This window comes from Oncorhynchus gorbuscha, linkage group LG10 (assembly GCF_021184085.1).
Source record: "Oncorhynchus gorbuscha isolate QuinsamMale2020 ecotype Even-year linkage group LG10, OgorEven_v1.0, whole genome shotgun sequence".
NCBI lineage: Eukaryota > Metazoa > Chordata > Actinopteri > Salmoniformes > Salmonidae > Oncorhynchus > Oncorhynchus gorbuscha.
Window position 1 is genome coordinate 40,411,717 of NC_060182.1, and position 17,488 is coordinate 40,429,204.

At 46.7% G+C, this 17,488-nt stretch overlaps 1 protein-coding gene across 2 annotated transcripts in view; it reads right to left on the minus strand.

Annotated features, from left to right (window-relative positions):
• acvrl1 (activin A receptor like type 1) overlaps positions 1-16,721 on the minus strand; it is a 21,168-nt gene extending 4,447 nt beyond the window's left edge. The window contains exons 1-10 of one of the 2 annotated variants that reach the window (XM_046366094.1): positions 15,985-16,721; positions 15,835-15,863; positions 5,642-5,714; positions 5,157-5,186; positions 3,943-4,179; positions 3,341-3,537; positions 3,076-3,175; positions 2,654-2,800; positions 818-1,093; positions 264-461 (exon numbers count right to left, since the gene is read on the minus strand). In XM_046366094.1, coding sequence (XP_046222050.1) covers positions 264-461; positions 818-1,093; positions 2,654-2,800; positions 3,076-3,175; positions 3,341-3,537; positions 3,943-4,179; positions 5,157-5,186; positions 5,642-5,711 — 1,255 coding nt within the window. In that variant the 5' untranslated portion in view covers positions 5,712-5,714; positions 15,835-15,863; positions 15,985-16,721. The remainder of the gene's footprint in view (positions 1-263; positions 462-817; positions 1,094-2,653; positions 2,801-3,075; positions 3,176-3,340; positions 3,538-3,942; positions 4,180-5,156; positions 5,187-5,641; positions 5,715-15,834; positions 15,864-15,984) is intronic. The other variant, XM_046366093.1, reaches the window with a different exon arrangement.
• Positions 16,722-17,488: the final 767 nt, after the last annotated feature.

A 17,488-nucleotide genomic window follows, 5' to 3' on the forward strand; every position in this document is an offset into this window, starting at 1 on the left:
GTGCTGACACTAGATAAGAGTGTTTATAATTACTAGAGGGCTAATCATGAGAGAGGATAGAGACAGAAACACACACAGACTCCCAGAAAGAACAACGTTGTAGTGATGAGAGACATGGGCTCATCCCCTCCTACACTCTACAATAGTACTGAGAGAAGTACTAAGACAGTGTGACATGTATTCTCAATACCATTTGCTCCAGTAGATGGTATACTTTGAAAGTATTTACTTGTTCAATCATGCGCGTGTGCGTGTGTGGTTACCGTTGACCATGGTCCGTCTAGAGATCTCCCAGAGAACCAGGCCCAGGGACCAGATGTCTGTCTGCTTGTACGACTCAAAGATGTCCATGCGGATGGTCTCATCCAGAACCTCTGGGGCCATGTAGCGTTTGGTACCCACCCTGGGGTTGTTCCCCACGTCCAGGTAATCGCTGGTCTGAGAATGCATCACAGCCAGGCCTGGAGACACAACAGGGCCATGTTCAGTAAGGGAGAAAACATTTCTCAACCGAGTGAAACAGGGGAGGTCGTACCTGAATTCGTACAACAACAACACCGATCTTTCGAACACCCCCCCCCCCCCCTTCTTCCCTACAGCGTGCCACACTGAACACAACCCACGAACACAGGAAAAAGTTAGGGAATGCTGTCTACGTGGTCTCTCTAGGCGTATCATAAACAGGCAGCAGCAATTCATAGAATAGAATGGAATGCCCTCCTTTCTCGGTCCATTCCTAGCAGCCTAGCTCTGGTCTTGCTCCCCTCCAGCCCTCTCCCCTCCAGCCCTTTCCTCCCCTCCCACCTCCTCCTCTCACCCAGGTCGGCGATACAGCACTGTCCGTTCCTCTTGACCAGGATGTTCCGGCTCTTCAGGTCTCGGTGGGCGATGGCAGGCTTGCCCTGGCAGCTGAGTATCTCAGTGTGGAAGTGGACCAGGCCGCAGGCTACAGACAGGCACATCCTTAGGCAGCCCTCGGGGTCCAGGCTGCTGTACTGGAGGAAGTCGTAGAGACTACCCAGCTCATGGAAGTGGGTGATCAGCCACAGCTGGGTGCTGGAGTTCTTAGAAGTCATGTCAGATGCTATGAAGCCTGGGGGTGGGGGGGGGGGAGACGACAACGCAGCATGTTAACGATGAGATCTTGCGTTGGCGTTGGTAGGAATTGAAGGATACAGTAGACCAGGGTTCACCAGCTGGGTTGTTTTATTATTATACTTTGTTTTTCATGGTTTGGACATAAAAGACTGTAAAAACAGGAGATCGTCTCCAAGTTATTTTAGTGGTAGAAATCTGTATTCCTATCCAGCCTCTGTATTCCTATCCAGCCTCTGTATTCCTATCCAGCCTCTGTATTCCTATCCAGCCTCTGTATTCCTATCCAGCCTCTGTATTCCTATCCAGCCTCTGTATTCCTATCCAGCCTCTGTATTCCTATCCAGCCTCTGTATTCCTATCCAGCCTCTGTATTCCTATCCAGCCGCTGTATTCCTATCCAGCCTCTGTATTCCTATCCAGCCGCTGTATTCCTATCCAGCCTCTGTATTCCTATCCAGCCGCTGTATTCCTATCCAGCCTCTGTATTCCTATCCAGCCGCTGTATTCCTATCCAGCCTCTGTATTCCTATCCAGCCGCTGTATTCCTATCCAGCCTCTGTATTCCTATCCAGCCTCTGTATTCCTATCCAGCCGCTGTATTCCTATCCAGCCTCTGTATTCCTATCCAGCCGCTGTATTCCTATCCAGCCTCTGTATTCCTATCCAGCCGCTGTATTCCTATCCAGCCGCTGTATTCCTATCCAGCCTCTGTATTCCTATCCAGCCGCTGTATTCCTATCCAGCCGCTGTATTCCTATCCAGCCTCTGTATTCCTATCCAGCCTCTGTATTCCTATCCAGCCGCTGTATTCCTATCCAGCCTCTGTATTCCTATCCAGCCTCTGTATTCCTATCCAGCCGCTGTATTCCTATCCAGCCTCTGTATTCCTATCCAGCCGCTGTATTCCTATCCAGCCGCTGTATTCCTATCCAGCCTCTGTATTCCTATCCAGCCGCTGTATTCCTATCCAGCCGCTGTATTCCTATCCAGCCTCTGTATTCCTATCCAGCCTCTGTATTCCTATCCAGCCGCTGTATTCCTATCCAGCCTCTGTATTCCTATCCAGCCTCTGTATTCCTATCCAGCCGCTGCATTCCTATCCAGCCGCTGTATTCCTATCCAGCCGCTGTATTCCTATCCAGCCGCTGTATTCCCGCCCGTAATGGAGAGACGTGATCGCATACAAACGGATGCAAGATTTCAAATGATTGTCTTAGTCAAATATGATGTCTGTTTGGGCTTCTTGCAGCCTAAAAATGATTTGGAATTATGTTCCGCCCCCCCTGACCATCCGCTCAAGAAAAATGGCAAATCGGCCCGCGGCTGAATCTAGTTGATGGTCCCTGCACTAAACTCTCGATACGTGCGCACTGGGTTGTCGCAGTGCATTTCTCCAGCCACAACATGGAGAGAAATACATTCATTGACACGTGACACAGGTATCTGTACGCGCCAGTTTAGTGCAAGCAATTAGTCCAGACCAAAACCATAGAGATGGCGATGTATATGTGTTTGTCTCGTTGCACCACACGGGTTCCAGGTTACGCCGGCTCACCCAGGATGTTGTCGTGTCTGAGCTGCACAGTGTTGTAGATCTCGGTCTCTCGGAACCAGGACTGCTCATCTCTGGAGGAGAAGATCTTCACGGCAACACTCTCTCCCATCCAGGTGCCCCTCCACACCTCCCCATACCGGCCCTTACCTGAGGATAGAAGGACAGGGGACAGAGACGCAGAGACTTCTCAGACATAACAGCAGCCATGGAGGTGGATTAGTATGGCCTCGCCTCAAGCCACTGTGTCTAGTAGACTAGTAGCGCTTGAGGCTACCCTGTCTTCTTCAGCAGGTCCATGAGACCCTGGAAAGTGAGTTCACGGGGTCTGTATAGCGCTGCAGCTATGGACGAATGAGAGACTGGCAGAGAGAGCGAGGCTGATAGAAAAGGAGGCAGGGAATTAAGTGAGGGGGATGCCTCACCGACACACTCAACCAGAGAGATCTGCCGAGCCATGGTCCTCTGCACCAGGTACGGCAGGCCAGTCCCACTGCCTGAGGTACAGAACTCATCGAAGATTTCCTACACAGGGAGAGTCACACAGGTCAAGGATCACAGCCGCCCACCACTGGTTTTCATGTAGTACATAAATAAACATATTATTGCCAAAGCGCCTGGGATCTTGCTAGTGATTCTATGACATCATTTCCTCCTGTGCATGCCGATTAAACGAAGTCCCATTCTTACCCCGTAGGTAGGGTCTGTCCCACTGGGCACCTTGAGCATGGAGACGTCACGGTCCTCTCTGTAGCCCAGCCTGTGGTGCTGTCGTCTGGAGCGCAGCCACAGCACCAGGCCACACACAGCCACGGACAGGATCAGCAACACCAGCAGAGGCACTGCCACCAGCAGAATCACGCTGTCCTCCTCCCTCGTAGGCTCAACTAATGGACAATGGACACACGGGCATACAGGCAAGAGTGAGTAGCAGTACAACGACAGACTTCGATTTAAGCTGCCCACGGTGCTGTTCAAACTGGTCAGGACCTCCAACCAGATACAATAGAGACGATGTTGCTCCAGAAACGTTTATTTTCTATTAAAAAAGAACGTTGGTCATATGACACACAGCATCTTATCATCTTATTATCATGGCATTACCCCTGACAGCCACCAGGGGGCACCGAGTTCCCATTAGAAGCCTGTATGACTGAGGTCTGAATCCTTACCTGATTATAGAGGGGAAGGATAAAAAATAAAATAAAAACATGGAACCTTAAGGCCCCGATATGACAAGGGGTTCTAGACTGTTTGAGAGGAAGTTCCAGCCGGAGCCGCAGTGTTCTGACCTGGGTCTGGGGGAGCGGTGCTGTTGACGTTACAGAGGTTCTTGGTGCAGCAGTGGACGTACAGTCCCTGGAAGCTGGTGTAACACTGCTCCTTGTAGTGGTCCTTGTGGAAGCAGCCCTTCTCCTCTCTGCCATGCACCTTGGTGTAGAAGCAGTAGGCACCTCTACAGGTGCCGTTCCTACACGTCCCCTTCTTGTTCTCACATGTACACAGCAGGTCGGTGACCCGGTCAGGGCCTGGGGGAGAGGGAACCGGTGAGTGTGTGAGCTGCGTGCGTATACACACACGCACGCACGCACGCACGCACGCACGCACACACACACACACACACACACACACACACACACACACACACACACACAAACAGACGCACACAGACTTCAGCCGACTTGGACTGTTCTGTACACTATTGTCTGGCAAACGCTACCGGAGCGTCAAGTCATAGCTTGTATATCATAAAGCAATAAGAGTGTTGAACAGGTAAACCGACAGCTGCTCACCCTCATCCACGGACCCTCTGCACTGACTACATGCACACGCTCGGGTCTATACGCACACGCACTTACATCATCGCTCTCGCACACAGTCTGACGCCACATACACTCGCACACACCTACACACACACACACACATATCATGCACACACACTCTCACCACATAATCTACTATTTATGAATCTACGTTTTTTTATATATCCTGCTGCCCAGTGACGTTTTATCCCCTGGCTACAGATACACATTCCCTCAACTTCCACCGTACCCCTGCACATTGATATGGTGCTGGTCTTGTGTATACAGTAGCTTGCGCTTTACTTCTCGCTCGTGGTCATTCTTATCTGACCTCGCTTTTGCTTTCCGTGCTTCTTTTTTTTCTATTTTTAAGATCCTATTCTGGACTAATCTAATTCGACCCTCTGTGACGTTGCACGCTGCATTGTTGAGGAAGAGCTTTTGTGAGCAACCGTTCACCGGGATTGTTCGCACCTGTTGCATCCTGTCCCGTGACACATTGACTTGGATTCGATGCGACACACAACAATCTCAATCGATCGGGCCTTCCTCCATCACAGCACCACTGTTTCGCCAGTGGTTCTGTCGGTGTAAACTCTAGTGCCATTTTTTTTTGTGCCAACTTTGTTTCCCCCGGGAGTGTGATTCCCGAGGACTAGTGACGAGCAACTGTGGTTCACATTATAATACAGAAACAAACTTACCCCCGGACGGCGATCCCACAGATGACTGATCTGCAAAATACAAGAGAGGCATGAGAAAGAGCAGGTCTGGTGGGCCTGCCTTGGGCTGGGTCGAGTCTAGAGGCCTCAGTGGAGACCAGAGAGGTGAGGAAGTGGTCACTGAGGGACTGAAGGGTTGTCTCTCTTTTTTCTCCACGAGGCCTGCAGGTCAGGGGTCGCAGCAGCAGCAGCACTCGCACAGGCACGGCAGGAAGACGCAGACTTCCTCTGCTCTATTGTTTCACTACCGTACGACAACGAGCACTTCTCATCTACACATGCATCTGCACCTAGCTGATTCCCCAGCAGCAGTAACAACAAGCTCACTCACACTCAGATACACACCAGCGCAGATACACAAACACAAAGATATTACAACGAGCACACACACGGGTGATTACGTAAGCTAGTACACTCAAAGGACACACACAGCCACACACACACGCACACATTCTTTGTTGACCTACCTGCATGAGCTGTGGAGGTCCACAGGCACATCCCGGCCAGCAGCACTGTGACCATGGCAGCACCCCCCATTCTCTGTCAGAGAGACAAGACCACGATTAGAGCTGCATCGATTATGCTTTAGGCACTCAATGCAAGATACGGGACAGACAGTCTCTCTCTCTCTCTCTGTCTCTCTCTCTCTCTGTCCTCTCTCTCTCTCTCTCTCTCTCTCTCTCTCTCTCTCTCTCTCTCTCTCTCTCTCTCTCTCTCTCTCTCCCTCTGTCTCTCTCTCTCTGTCCTCTCTCTCTCTCTCTCTCTCTCTCTCTCTCTCTCTCTCTCTCTCTCTCTCACACGGTTTCATTAACTCCTGAGCAGTTTCCTCTCATTTTCCCTCTCCTCTCTCGATCTTTCTCTCTCTCTCTTGGCTCCTACCAATCTGTCCTCCCACTCTCTCTCTCTCTCTGAGCATGATAGCCTAGGCCCGGCTGCTGCGGCTAAGCTGACTGGGCATCTCTGAAATGAAAACACCAAATGGAAACAGCTGCCGCAAGATCGACGCAGCTCCAGCCCAGCAAACATTCCTACAACATTGGGTAGAGACACAATGGAGTCCACAATTTGGGTTCCGGCTAACGTTAGCATGACAACACCAGGCCCAGCTGCAGGTTGGAGCCACACAGCTCTAGTCATTCCCACTGACTCCCAGTCTGTCAGCAGAGGAAGTTGTGAGGTCAGAAACAACAACAGAGAGAGCGTCAGGCCCAGGGTCCAGTCAGTCTGCCTGCTCTGTAATTGGAGTGGGTGGTGGTTTGGATAGAAGAGGGGGGGTTGACTTAGGGAAAGGCAGCACTCTGCACTACCCGGCCCTATGTGTTTGTGTGTCAAACTCCTGTTTGTGTGTGTGTGTGTATGCGTTCTGCTCGTGTATGTGTGTAGCAAGCTACCCAGGTCCAGACTCAGGCCTGTCAGCTCCATGGAAGCCCGGATCACAGTGTAAATATTGATTGCTATGCTTCCTGCCATTGAGAAGCCGCGCCCTGGAAGGAGACTCAGGTCTGCTCATTGTGTGTGTGCGTGTGTGTGTGTGTGTGTGTACCTGCTCATTATGTGTGTGCGTGTGTGTGTGTACCTGCTCATTGTTTAGGTCTGCGCTGCTGTGGGTCACGCAAGCTAGAGAGGGTAGAGGCTGGGTTTCTACGCAATGGGACAGGGTTGGTTTCAGCATTCTTTTGGTGTTGTGTGTACTTTAATCTGGTGTACTGAACAGGGGGGTGTGTGGCTACTGATTGGTGTGTATGGTCATCGTTTGGAGTAGTGCTTGTGCCCTGCCATAGTCGCAAAGAAAGAATATTGCTGCTCTGTCAAACCAGTTGTTGAGGAACCAGGCAGGCTTATTACACTATAGCGTAGAGTGTTACACTATAGCGTAGAGTGTTGCACTATAGCGTAGAGTGTTACACTATAGCGTAGAGTGTTGCACTATAGTGTAGAGTGTTACACTATAGCGTAGAGTGTTACACTATAGCGTAGAGTGTTGCACTATAGCGTAGAGTGTTACACTATAGCGTAGAGCGTTACACTATAGCGTAGAGTGTTACACTATAGCGTAGAGTGTTGCACTATAGCGTAGAGTGTTACACTATAGCGTAGAGTGTTAGACTATAGCGTAGAGCGTTACACTATAACGTAGAGTGTTGCACTATAGCGTAGAGTGTTACACTATAGCGTAGAGTGTTGCACTATAGCGTAGAGCGTTGCACTATAGCGTAGAGCGTTACACTATAGCTTAGAGTGTTGCACTATAGCGTAGAGTGTTACACTATAGCGTAGAGTGTTGCACTATAGCATAGAGTGTTACACTATAGCGTAGAGTGTTGCACTATAGCGTAGAGCGTTACACTATAGCGTAGAGTGTTACACTATAGCGTAGAGTGTTACACTATAGCGTAGAGTGCACCCTTTCATAACCAACCACCTACCATCATTAAATTGACACTCATGCAGGTTCATGAGTCATGTACTGCGTGATATCAGTGGAAAACACGGGCTCTGTTCCTGAAACGGCTGAGCAATAAAAACGGCCCACAGGATATTTGGCAGACGGACCTCCAGCTATTGCACAAACAATGACTGCTTGAAATGAAATGCCACATGTTGCAACTGTCTGTGTTGATTCCCAGGGAAACGACGGAGTCAGTTCATGTGCCACTCAGTTGAGGAGGCTGCCGCTGCGGGGAGGACGGCTCACAATGACGTCTGGGAGCGGAGTCCACGGAGTGGCATCAACAACATGGAAACCGTGTGTCTGATGTACTTGGTACCATTCCGCGTGTTCCGCTCCGGCCCGTTACCAAGAGCCCCGTCCTCCTCAACTAAAGTGCCCCCAACCTCCTGTGGTACGGCTCAAGGACATATACAACACAACACACTATTGTGTATGTCTATGATAACACAACACATCCAGACCGTTTGTCAAATCATCCTCCTATTTTGTTGATGGCTGCTTGGGCTCCGAAGCAACGTAATTCCGTTGGATCTTCATACCAAAAGAATAATCTGTCCATATGATACAACTGACAAAACAGGCCACAAATCTTTAAACAGGCATCTTTACCACTGGGCTTTTTGTTGCTGTTGCACAAATGGTGTGTCTCCGGGCTCAACTCAACGATCTTGATATGAGAACACCACAGAGTTCTGGTTTGGCAATGAGGAACAAGGCCGCGACACCGCAATCAGGGTTCTCAGCTCAGCGGCTGCACCATGTACCACATTTCCATCACGGTGCATTATTAAACAGTGACAAGGAGAGGGTTCGATACTACTTCCTGTACCATGCATCCCTTGAGAAAGGCCTAGCAGCTGAAACCTCAGAGCTGCTTTGCGTTGAATGTTTTTTTTTTAAAGAGTCTAAAGTAAAGCAAAAACACATTTTTTTTTGGGGGGGGGGGTGCGCACGTGCTATTTGTCACTGTATCATGCAGCAGACTACATATCTGCTGTGTTTTAATATGGCCCTTAGGAAGACGACTATTCTGTAAACACAGCTCCACCCATTGAATTGGCCTATTCTCTATGGAGGAGCACGAACCATACTGTCTGCCTCTGATTCCCCCTCTCGTCCAGATCTACCATCAGATCTGGGTAGAGATGAGTAATCTGCCTAAGCCATCGCAGACAGGCAGAGGCAGACCAGTCACACACACAGCCCACTTCCTTTCTCCGTTTCCCTGTCGTTTGTCTCCACTCTGTCCACAACACCACGGCGGTCACACCGACCCGTGGGAAAACACAGCCATTGTCATCTCTTCCTCTCATCTTAAAAGCTTTTGACTTCACAGTCCCATCTCCCATTCCATCTGGATTACATTTATGTTGCGTTGGTGGGGGGAGGGGGAGAGGCAACCCAGCGAGCACATAATGTTCTGAGAACCACGTTTCTTAGAGCTTGGTGGTACCGAACTGTCTGTTCAAGCAGTTGGTACACAGTTCGGACACTCATCGGTAAAACACAAGACAAGACACCAGAGGTCTGTACACAGTCCCCAGGTTCAGAACACAGGCTGGTAAATACTCAGTATTTAATAGAGCCATGACTACATGGAACTCTCTGCCACCCCAGGTAACTCAAGCTAGCAATTAAAACAGATTTTTTTTTAAACAGATAAAAGAACGTCTTACGGCACAACGGGGACTGTGGAGAGACACAGCCATTTTCGTATTTTTTGTATTGTATTATGTTGGTGGGTGGCCTTGCATGAGCCTCGTTCTTGTGCGAGCCGGAACGACTCATAGGGCAGGAGCCGTCTCCTGTTTCTGAAGCGTAAGGCAGAGGCAGGAGATAATGTAGTATTATGTAGTGTTATGTAGTATTATGTATTATGTTTATTATGTATATTATATGATGTATATTATGTTTTTTATTTGTTGTTTTGTTTCCTGTTTGGAACCCAGGAAGAGTAGCCACTGCCTTGGCAGCGGCTAATTGGGGATGCCAATAAATACTTCTAAAAATACTACTTGGTTAGAGCTTGGTTTTCTTATGGTTATTTTGCATACAACCTTCCCACAACATTCTGGGAATGGTGCAGGGGTTGCTTGGCTTTGAAACATGCTCAGCACATTTAAAGAACTTGACAAAATAACAGTATTTTCTTGGTATTTCATTCCATGAACAGAACGTTTCCTAAAAGTTCAAACATGGTTATATTTAATTACGTTTGGTAATGTTCCAAGAACGTTTTCTCCAACTGGTTTGACATTGGGAATGTTCTCAAATAGTTCAGAGAACGTTAAAAAACAACGTTCTTCTGTAGGAATTTCAGTACTTCAGCACAACGTTTTCTGAAGGTTTACTCAATAGTTCTATTTAAAGTCATGTTCTCAAAACATTAAGAACACTTTCCACAAAAACCACAAGAAAGCATTAGGGAATTCAAAGAATGTTCTAAGAATGTTATATAAATTCCTATACAATTGATTCTTAGCGTCAACAAAGCTCTCTCAAGCCTCTATCTTGTTAAGTGTGTTCAGGTGTGTTGGTCTTGCCCACTAATTGGCTACACCTGATCTCAATGAGTGCTTGTTTCCTTTGAAATGGGGTCTGTTTGAATAGACTAAAATGAACAGCTTTGTATGAGTTAATATCCTGGTGGCGCAGTGGACGAATTCCATTGATAGAAAACAGAACACCGTTAGTTTGAATCTCACTGATGCCGGGCCACAAGTTAATTTCCCTCCAAATACACCTCTGCTGTTTTCAACCAGGATCTCAGCAATCACTGCATCATTGCCTCCATCCGCTATGGGTCCGCTGTCAAACGACCACCCCTCATCACTATCAAACGCTCCTTAAAGCACTTCTGCGAGCAGGCCTTTCTAGTCGACCTGGCCCGGGTATCCTGGAAGGATATTGACCTCATCCCGTCTGTAGAGGATGCCTGGTCGTTCTTTAGAAGTAATTTCCTCACCATCTTAAATAAGCATGCCCCTTTCAAAAAAATGTAGAAATAAGAACAGATATAGCCCTTGGTTCACTCCAGACCTGACTGCCCTCGACCAGCACAAAAACATCCTGTGGTGGACTGCACTAGCATCGAATAGTCCCCGCGATATGCATCTTTCAGGGAAGTCAAGAACCAATATACACAATCAGCCAGGAAAGCAAAGGCGAGCATTTTTAAACAGACATTTGCATCCTGTAGCTCTAACTCCAAAAAGTTTTGGAACACTGTAAAGTCCATGGAGAATAAGAGCACCTCCTCCCAACTGCCCACTGCACTGAGGCTAGGAAAAACTGTCAGCACCGATAAATCCACATTAATCGAGAATTTCAACACACATTTCTCTACGGCTGGCCATGCTTTCCTCCTGGCTACCCCAACCCCGGCCAACAAATCCGCACTCCACGCAGCTACTTGTCCATGCCTCCCCAGCTTCTGCTTCACCCAAATCCAGATAGCAGATGTTCTGAAAGAGCTGCAAAACCTGGACCCGTGCAAATCAGCTGGGCCAGACAATCTGGACCCTCTATTTCTAAAATTATCCGCTGCCATTGTTGCAACCCCTATTACCAGCCTGTTCAACCTCTCTTTCGTATCGTCCGAGATCCCTAAGGATTGGAAAGCTGCTGCGGTCATCCCCATCTTCAAAGGGGGTGACACTCTAGACCCAAACTGTTACAGACCTATATCCATCCTGCCCTGCCTTTCTAAAGTCTTCGAAAGCCAAGTTAATAAACAGATCACTGACCATTTCGAATCCCACCATACCTTCTCCGCTGTGCAATCCGGTTTCCGAGCTGGTCACGGGTGCACCTCAGCCACGCTCAAGGTATTAAATGATATCATAACCGCCATCGATTAAAGACAATACTGTGCAGCCGTCTTCATCGACCTGGCCTCTATCGACTCTATCAATCACCGTATTCTTATCGGCAGACTCAACAGCCTTGGTTTCTCAAACGATTGCCTCGCCTGGTTCACCAACTACTTCTCAGATAGAGTTCAGTGTGTAAAATCAGAAGGTCTGTTGTCCGGACCTCTGGCAGTCTCTATGGGGGTACCACAGGGTTCAATTCTCGGGCCGAATCTTTTCTCTGTATATATCAACGATGTCGCTCTTGCTGCGGGTGATTCCCTGATCCACCTCGACGCAGACGACACCATTCTGTATACGGCTTCCTATTTTGCAACAAAGCCTCCGTCACTCTCGCCGCCAAACATACCCTAGTAAAACTGACTATCCTACCGATCCTCGACTTCGGCGATGTCATTTACAAAATAGCCTCCAACACTCTACTCAGCAAACTGGATGCAGTCTATCACAGTGCCATCCGTTTTGTCACCAAAGCACCATATACCACCCACCACTGCGACCTGTATGCTCTCGTCGGCTGGCCCTGGAGCACGCGCTCCAGCAGGTATATTTCACTGGTCATCCTCAAAGCCAACACCTCCTTTGACCACCTTTCCTTCCAGTTCTCTGCTGCAAATGACTGGAACGAATTGCAAAAATCACTGTAGTTGGAGACTTATCTCTCCCTCACTAACTTTAAACATCAGCTATCTGAGCAGCTAACCATCGCTGCAGCTGTACACAGCCCATCTGTAAAAATAGCCCATCCAATCTCCCTACCTTATCCCCATATTGTTTTTATTTACTTTTTTGCTCTTTTGCACACCAGTATTCTACTTGCACATCATCATCCGCACATCTATCACTCCAGTGTTAATTTGCTAAATTGTAATTACTTCGCTACTATGGCCTATTTATTGCCTTACCTCCTCACGCCATTTGCACACACTGTATATAGAACTTTTTTCTATTGTGCTATTGACTGTACGTTTGTTTATTCCATGTGTAACTCTGTGTTGTTGTTTGTGTCGCACTGCTTTGATTTATTTTGGCCAGGTCGCAGTTGTAAACGAGAACTTGTTCTCAGCTGGCCTACTGGTTAAATAAAGGTGAAATAAAAATAAAATAAATAAACATTTCCATGTGTCCTATCTGTACTTAAGTACGCTGTACTTAACCTAAGCAGTGTTATTTGAAGTCGAAACATTCAGTGAATGTTTTTAAGGAAGTTATTCAAAAACATCCAAATAAGTTTAACATTTCGTTCAAAACATTCATAACTTTTAGACAATGTTCTCAGAACGTTATTTAATTACCTTCAAATAACCTATCATTTCCATTCTCAGGACATCAATAAAACCTCCCAGGAACATTTTTGTACAGCTCAGGAACCATAGTACAGCTCAGGAAATCTATGGCTTCGTTCTCAGTACCAATGTAGCCTCTTACCAGTGGAAGAGGCTACAGCAAACCGACTCCAACCTCCTGCAATGGGCCTCTATCTGCCTAATGCAACTGAAGGAACTCTTCTACAACTCTGCTACTCTTCTGCGTGAATAAAAGTGTCTGCTAAATGGCATATATACAATATATACAAGTCATTTGAAAGACAACTGACTGCATAGCTCAGATGACATAACAATATCTAGCTACAATACATGGCCAATAGTATGTGGACACCTGATCGACGAACATCTCATTGCAAAATCATGGGCATTAATATGGAGTTGGTCCCCCCTTTGCTCCTATAACAGCCAATCACTCTTCTGGGAATGTTTTCCACTAGATAATGGAACATTGCTGCGGGGATTTGCTTCCATTAATCCACAAGAGCATTAGTGAGGTTGGGCACCGATGTGGGGCGATAAAGCCTTCCAATTAGGCCTTCCAATTCATCCCAGAGGTGTTTGATGGGGTTGAGGTCAGTGCTCTGTACAGGCTAGTCAAGTTCTTCACACTGATCTCGACAAACCATTTCTGTATGGACCTCGCATTGTGCATGGGGGTATTGTCATGCTGAAACAGGAAAGGGCCTACCCCAAAGTGTTGCCACAAAGTTGGAAGAAAATATTCATCTAGAATGTTATTGTATGCTGTAGCGTTAAGATTTCCCTTCACTGGAACTGAGGATCCCGATCCACGAAAAACAGCCTCAGACTATTTTTCCTCCTCCACCAAACTTTACAGTTGGCACTAATAATATGCATTCGGGTAGGTAGGGTTCTCCTGGCATCTGCCAAACCCAGATTCAACCATCGGACTGCCAGAGAACGTGTTTCCAATGCCAGCAAGTTTGGCATTGCACATGGTGATCTTGTGTGCGGCACAAGGCTTGTGTGCGGCTGTTCGGCCATGGAAACCCATTTCATGAAGCTCCCGATGAACAGTTATTGTGCTGACGTTGCTTCCAGAGGCAGTTTGGAACTCGGTAGTGAGTGTTGCAACCGAGGACAGAAGATTTTTTAGACAATACGAGCTTCAGCACTTGGTGGTCCCGTTCTGTGAGCTTGTGTGGCCTACCACTTCACAGCTGACCCGTTGTTGCTCCTAGACGTTTCCACTTCACAATAACAGCACTTACAGTTGACCAGGGAACCTCTAGCAGGGTAGACATTTGACAAACTGACTTGTTGAAAGGTGGCATCCTATGACGGTGCCACATTGAAAGTCACTGAGCACTTCAGTATGGGCCATTCTACTGCCAATGTTTGTCTATGGAGATTGCACGGCGGTGTGCTTTTATACACCTGTCAGCAACGGGTGAAGCTGAAATAGATGAATCCACTAATTTAGAGTGGTGTCTACATACTTTTGACCACGTACTGTATATCTTTATCATTCAGATAATTATTCATCTTTCACTGTTTATCCACAGATAGCCATGATTGTTTAGCATCTGTTGTTTAGTAAAGGCTTTACAGCTTTAATCCTGTGATTGTTGTGACTCAGAGCTTGTTATGATGAGAGAGAGACTTGTCTGGTCTGGTATGTCTGATTGTATCTGCATTAGACAGACGTGACAAAGCCAGGCTTATCGTTTGTCTACATGCTTCAATTAAATCCCATTTACATTTACATTACATTTAAGTCATTTAGCAGACGCTCATATCCAGAGCGACTTACAAATTGGTGCATTCACCTTATGACATCATTTGGCACATTATTCCCTATTTAGTGCACCACTTTTGACTAGGGCCCATATGACTCTGGTCAAAAGTAGTGCTCTATGTATGGGATAATGTGCAGTTTGCGACGCACCCATTGTGTGTGTTCTCTTCTCACATGTGAGGTAGGATCAGCTTTCCCTCTATACCCCCATGCTTAAACCAACATGATGATACAATTATAAAAGGCAAAGACGTGTCTTTTAAGGGAACAAAATACTTCCAAGGGATTTGCAAACCTTAGAGCAACAGCACAATAGGGCCTAATTTATTCTGTGTAAAGCACCAATAGTCATTGGATTCAGCTTATGCAAAAGTTGATGTACAGGATTTGCATGAGTTGCAATACAGTTCTGTTCTGTTCTTGTATTTCTATTTAATCATAGGGCCTTCTGCTAGAACCACGTAGTCATTGTGAAAACGCTAAAACACTGAAGATATGCAGCTGTAGTGGCTTGAGGTGTGTTGAGAGATTGTTCCTTCACACCTGAGTGAGAGAAGAGTTTGCAGTGACAAAACATGCCTCCGTGGCTGATGTGTTGTGTTCCACCCACAGGTCTATGTAATCACACCTGCCAGCTCAACTACAGGTGGCCTACATCATGTCTCATCATAGCCCATACAACACTTCATAAACTAGTAATGATGGGAAGGATCTACTGGGCCCATATTTATATAGCATCTCAGAGAAGGAGTGGTGATGTCGGGAACAGTTTTGAGTTTAGACCATAATGAATGAGGGGGGGGGGGGCTGATACTAGATCAGCACTCCTACTCTTGAGACACCTTATGAATACTGCCCCTGATCTAGCATCATTTCGCCTCTGACCATAGAATCTCACTTATCATGATTTAAAAAGCAAAACCGATCTTAGATCGGCAGTACGGCCACGCAGAGGAGCCTTATGAATACGGGCTCTGGGTTTTGCTTTGAATGGACTCAATATAAGGGACACGTTTTGCAATGTTCAGCTATTCTGTAAACTGAACCTTGCCTTGGGGTGAAATGCCATCGCTAAACTGGAGACAATCTAGAGTGGAAACATGTGCAGGTGTTCTAGCCAATAAGCACCGATGTGGTTTGACGCTTTTCTGATGTGGTCAATGTGGGAAATATGTCAGTTAGGCATCCGTATTTGATAGCCTACAACATTCTAATCATGACAGACTTGTAATAACGAAGTTTTACCTACCTATTTTTATTTAAAACAGCTATCCATACCTAGACAAAAGGTTAAACGAATAGGCAACAGCTGTCACAAATGTCAGATGAAATGTGCAGCGTACTAGATATTCAATATAACACTCAAATCATAAATATATATATATTTGAAGACTTTTACCCGTTGTATTTGTCCTTTTAAGCGCAGCTTCTTGCTTTTCACGAAGAAGCCAAATTATGTATCATCACAGACATGCGCCACGTTGGTCCCATATTACAAACAAAATGTGTCTTTTGAACTACTTTAAAGTGTTAAAAGACAACCAAAATGAATGTATTAGATACGTCTTCCATTCATATGTCAACCTTTGAGTTCGGTGAAAGTTCTCAGTCCCAGACGTTGAATCGTAGAATCTCTCCACATCCTTTCCTGTTTCGATGCGAATCAAAGTCAGTATTTTTATATGGCGCTCCTCCCAACTTTCTGTCAAATGATTTCAGTTCTGCTACAATGAAACGACTCTAAGCTGAATATCCAAGATACCTGACTGGGAAAATGAACGCCCGTCCTTTCGGTCTAAGATATATGGTCCGTCCAAGTTTACCAGATTTGTCTCGTCTCAAGCGCGGCGCTGTGACGCGAAATCTCGGTCTAGAATCTTTGACTGATAAACCGAAAACACGAAGCCGAGCTGGAACATAGGCTAGACGTCAGCCTTCCGCTTTGAAATAAGTTCACAAACAGCCCATGGCTCCATCTCGATAAAGTAGCCTACGTAGCCCGCCTAGGAACCTTCAACCTAACTTTGCTCTGTTCCTGATTAAAGCGCAAGATTAGGCCTAAAGAGATTTTAAATAAAATTGTGTCCCACCCCTCATTGTCTCGAACGGGGTCTGGCTGGAATGTGCTCTCTCAGAGCAGTTTTCCTGTTGCTGGCAAACCTCTTATTTTCTCTGGTTTTCCCTCTTGCAGCCTGGCGTTTATAGGAAGACTACAATTACAGGGCAGATGTGGCTTTGGGTCTTTCAGTGATGCGAGTTTAAGAGATAGACTGTAGTAAATATGTTATAACTACATAATTAGGCATCAAGCAGACAACACTTTTACACTTGAACTTTAATCATAACTTCATTATTAGGCCTTAACATACACTGTGTGTGTGCTGTTTTTTTTGTGTGATGCTCACTGCCTTTGTATCACTAACACTGTCTGACTCATTTGACTGAGCCATCCATGGCAACTGGACCGGAGACAAACAGTGTGACCCCCTATTCCCTATGCAGTGCGCTTTTGACCAGAGCCATAGCGCTCTAGCCAAATGAAGTACACTACATAGGGAATAGGGTGTCATTTGGGTCACACACTCTCTGAGACGGCCGGTCCCAATTCACTCCCTACCCCTCCTCTTACCCCTTGGATCTAACCCTCCAGCGTTTGCGGAGCTAACTGAGTAATGGAGGATGACACGCTAACTGTTAATGGTATTATTACAACTGGTATCCGGTCTCGTTTCGCTCTTGTGTTACAGCAACAAACACTCTTCTTGTATTTGTTACTATATTAGGCTATCCTCCTCAGAAGCACAGTCGGAGCTCTAGGAGAACATTGCACTATTTTAGCCAGCATTGGTCACCATGAAATATGCTTTAAAAGGAAGTTCCAACGCTCACAGTGGGTCTAAATC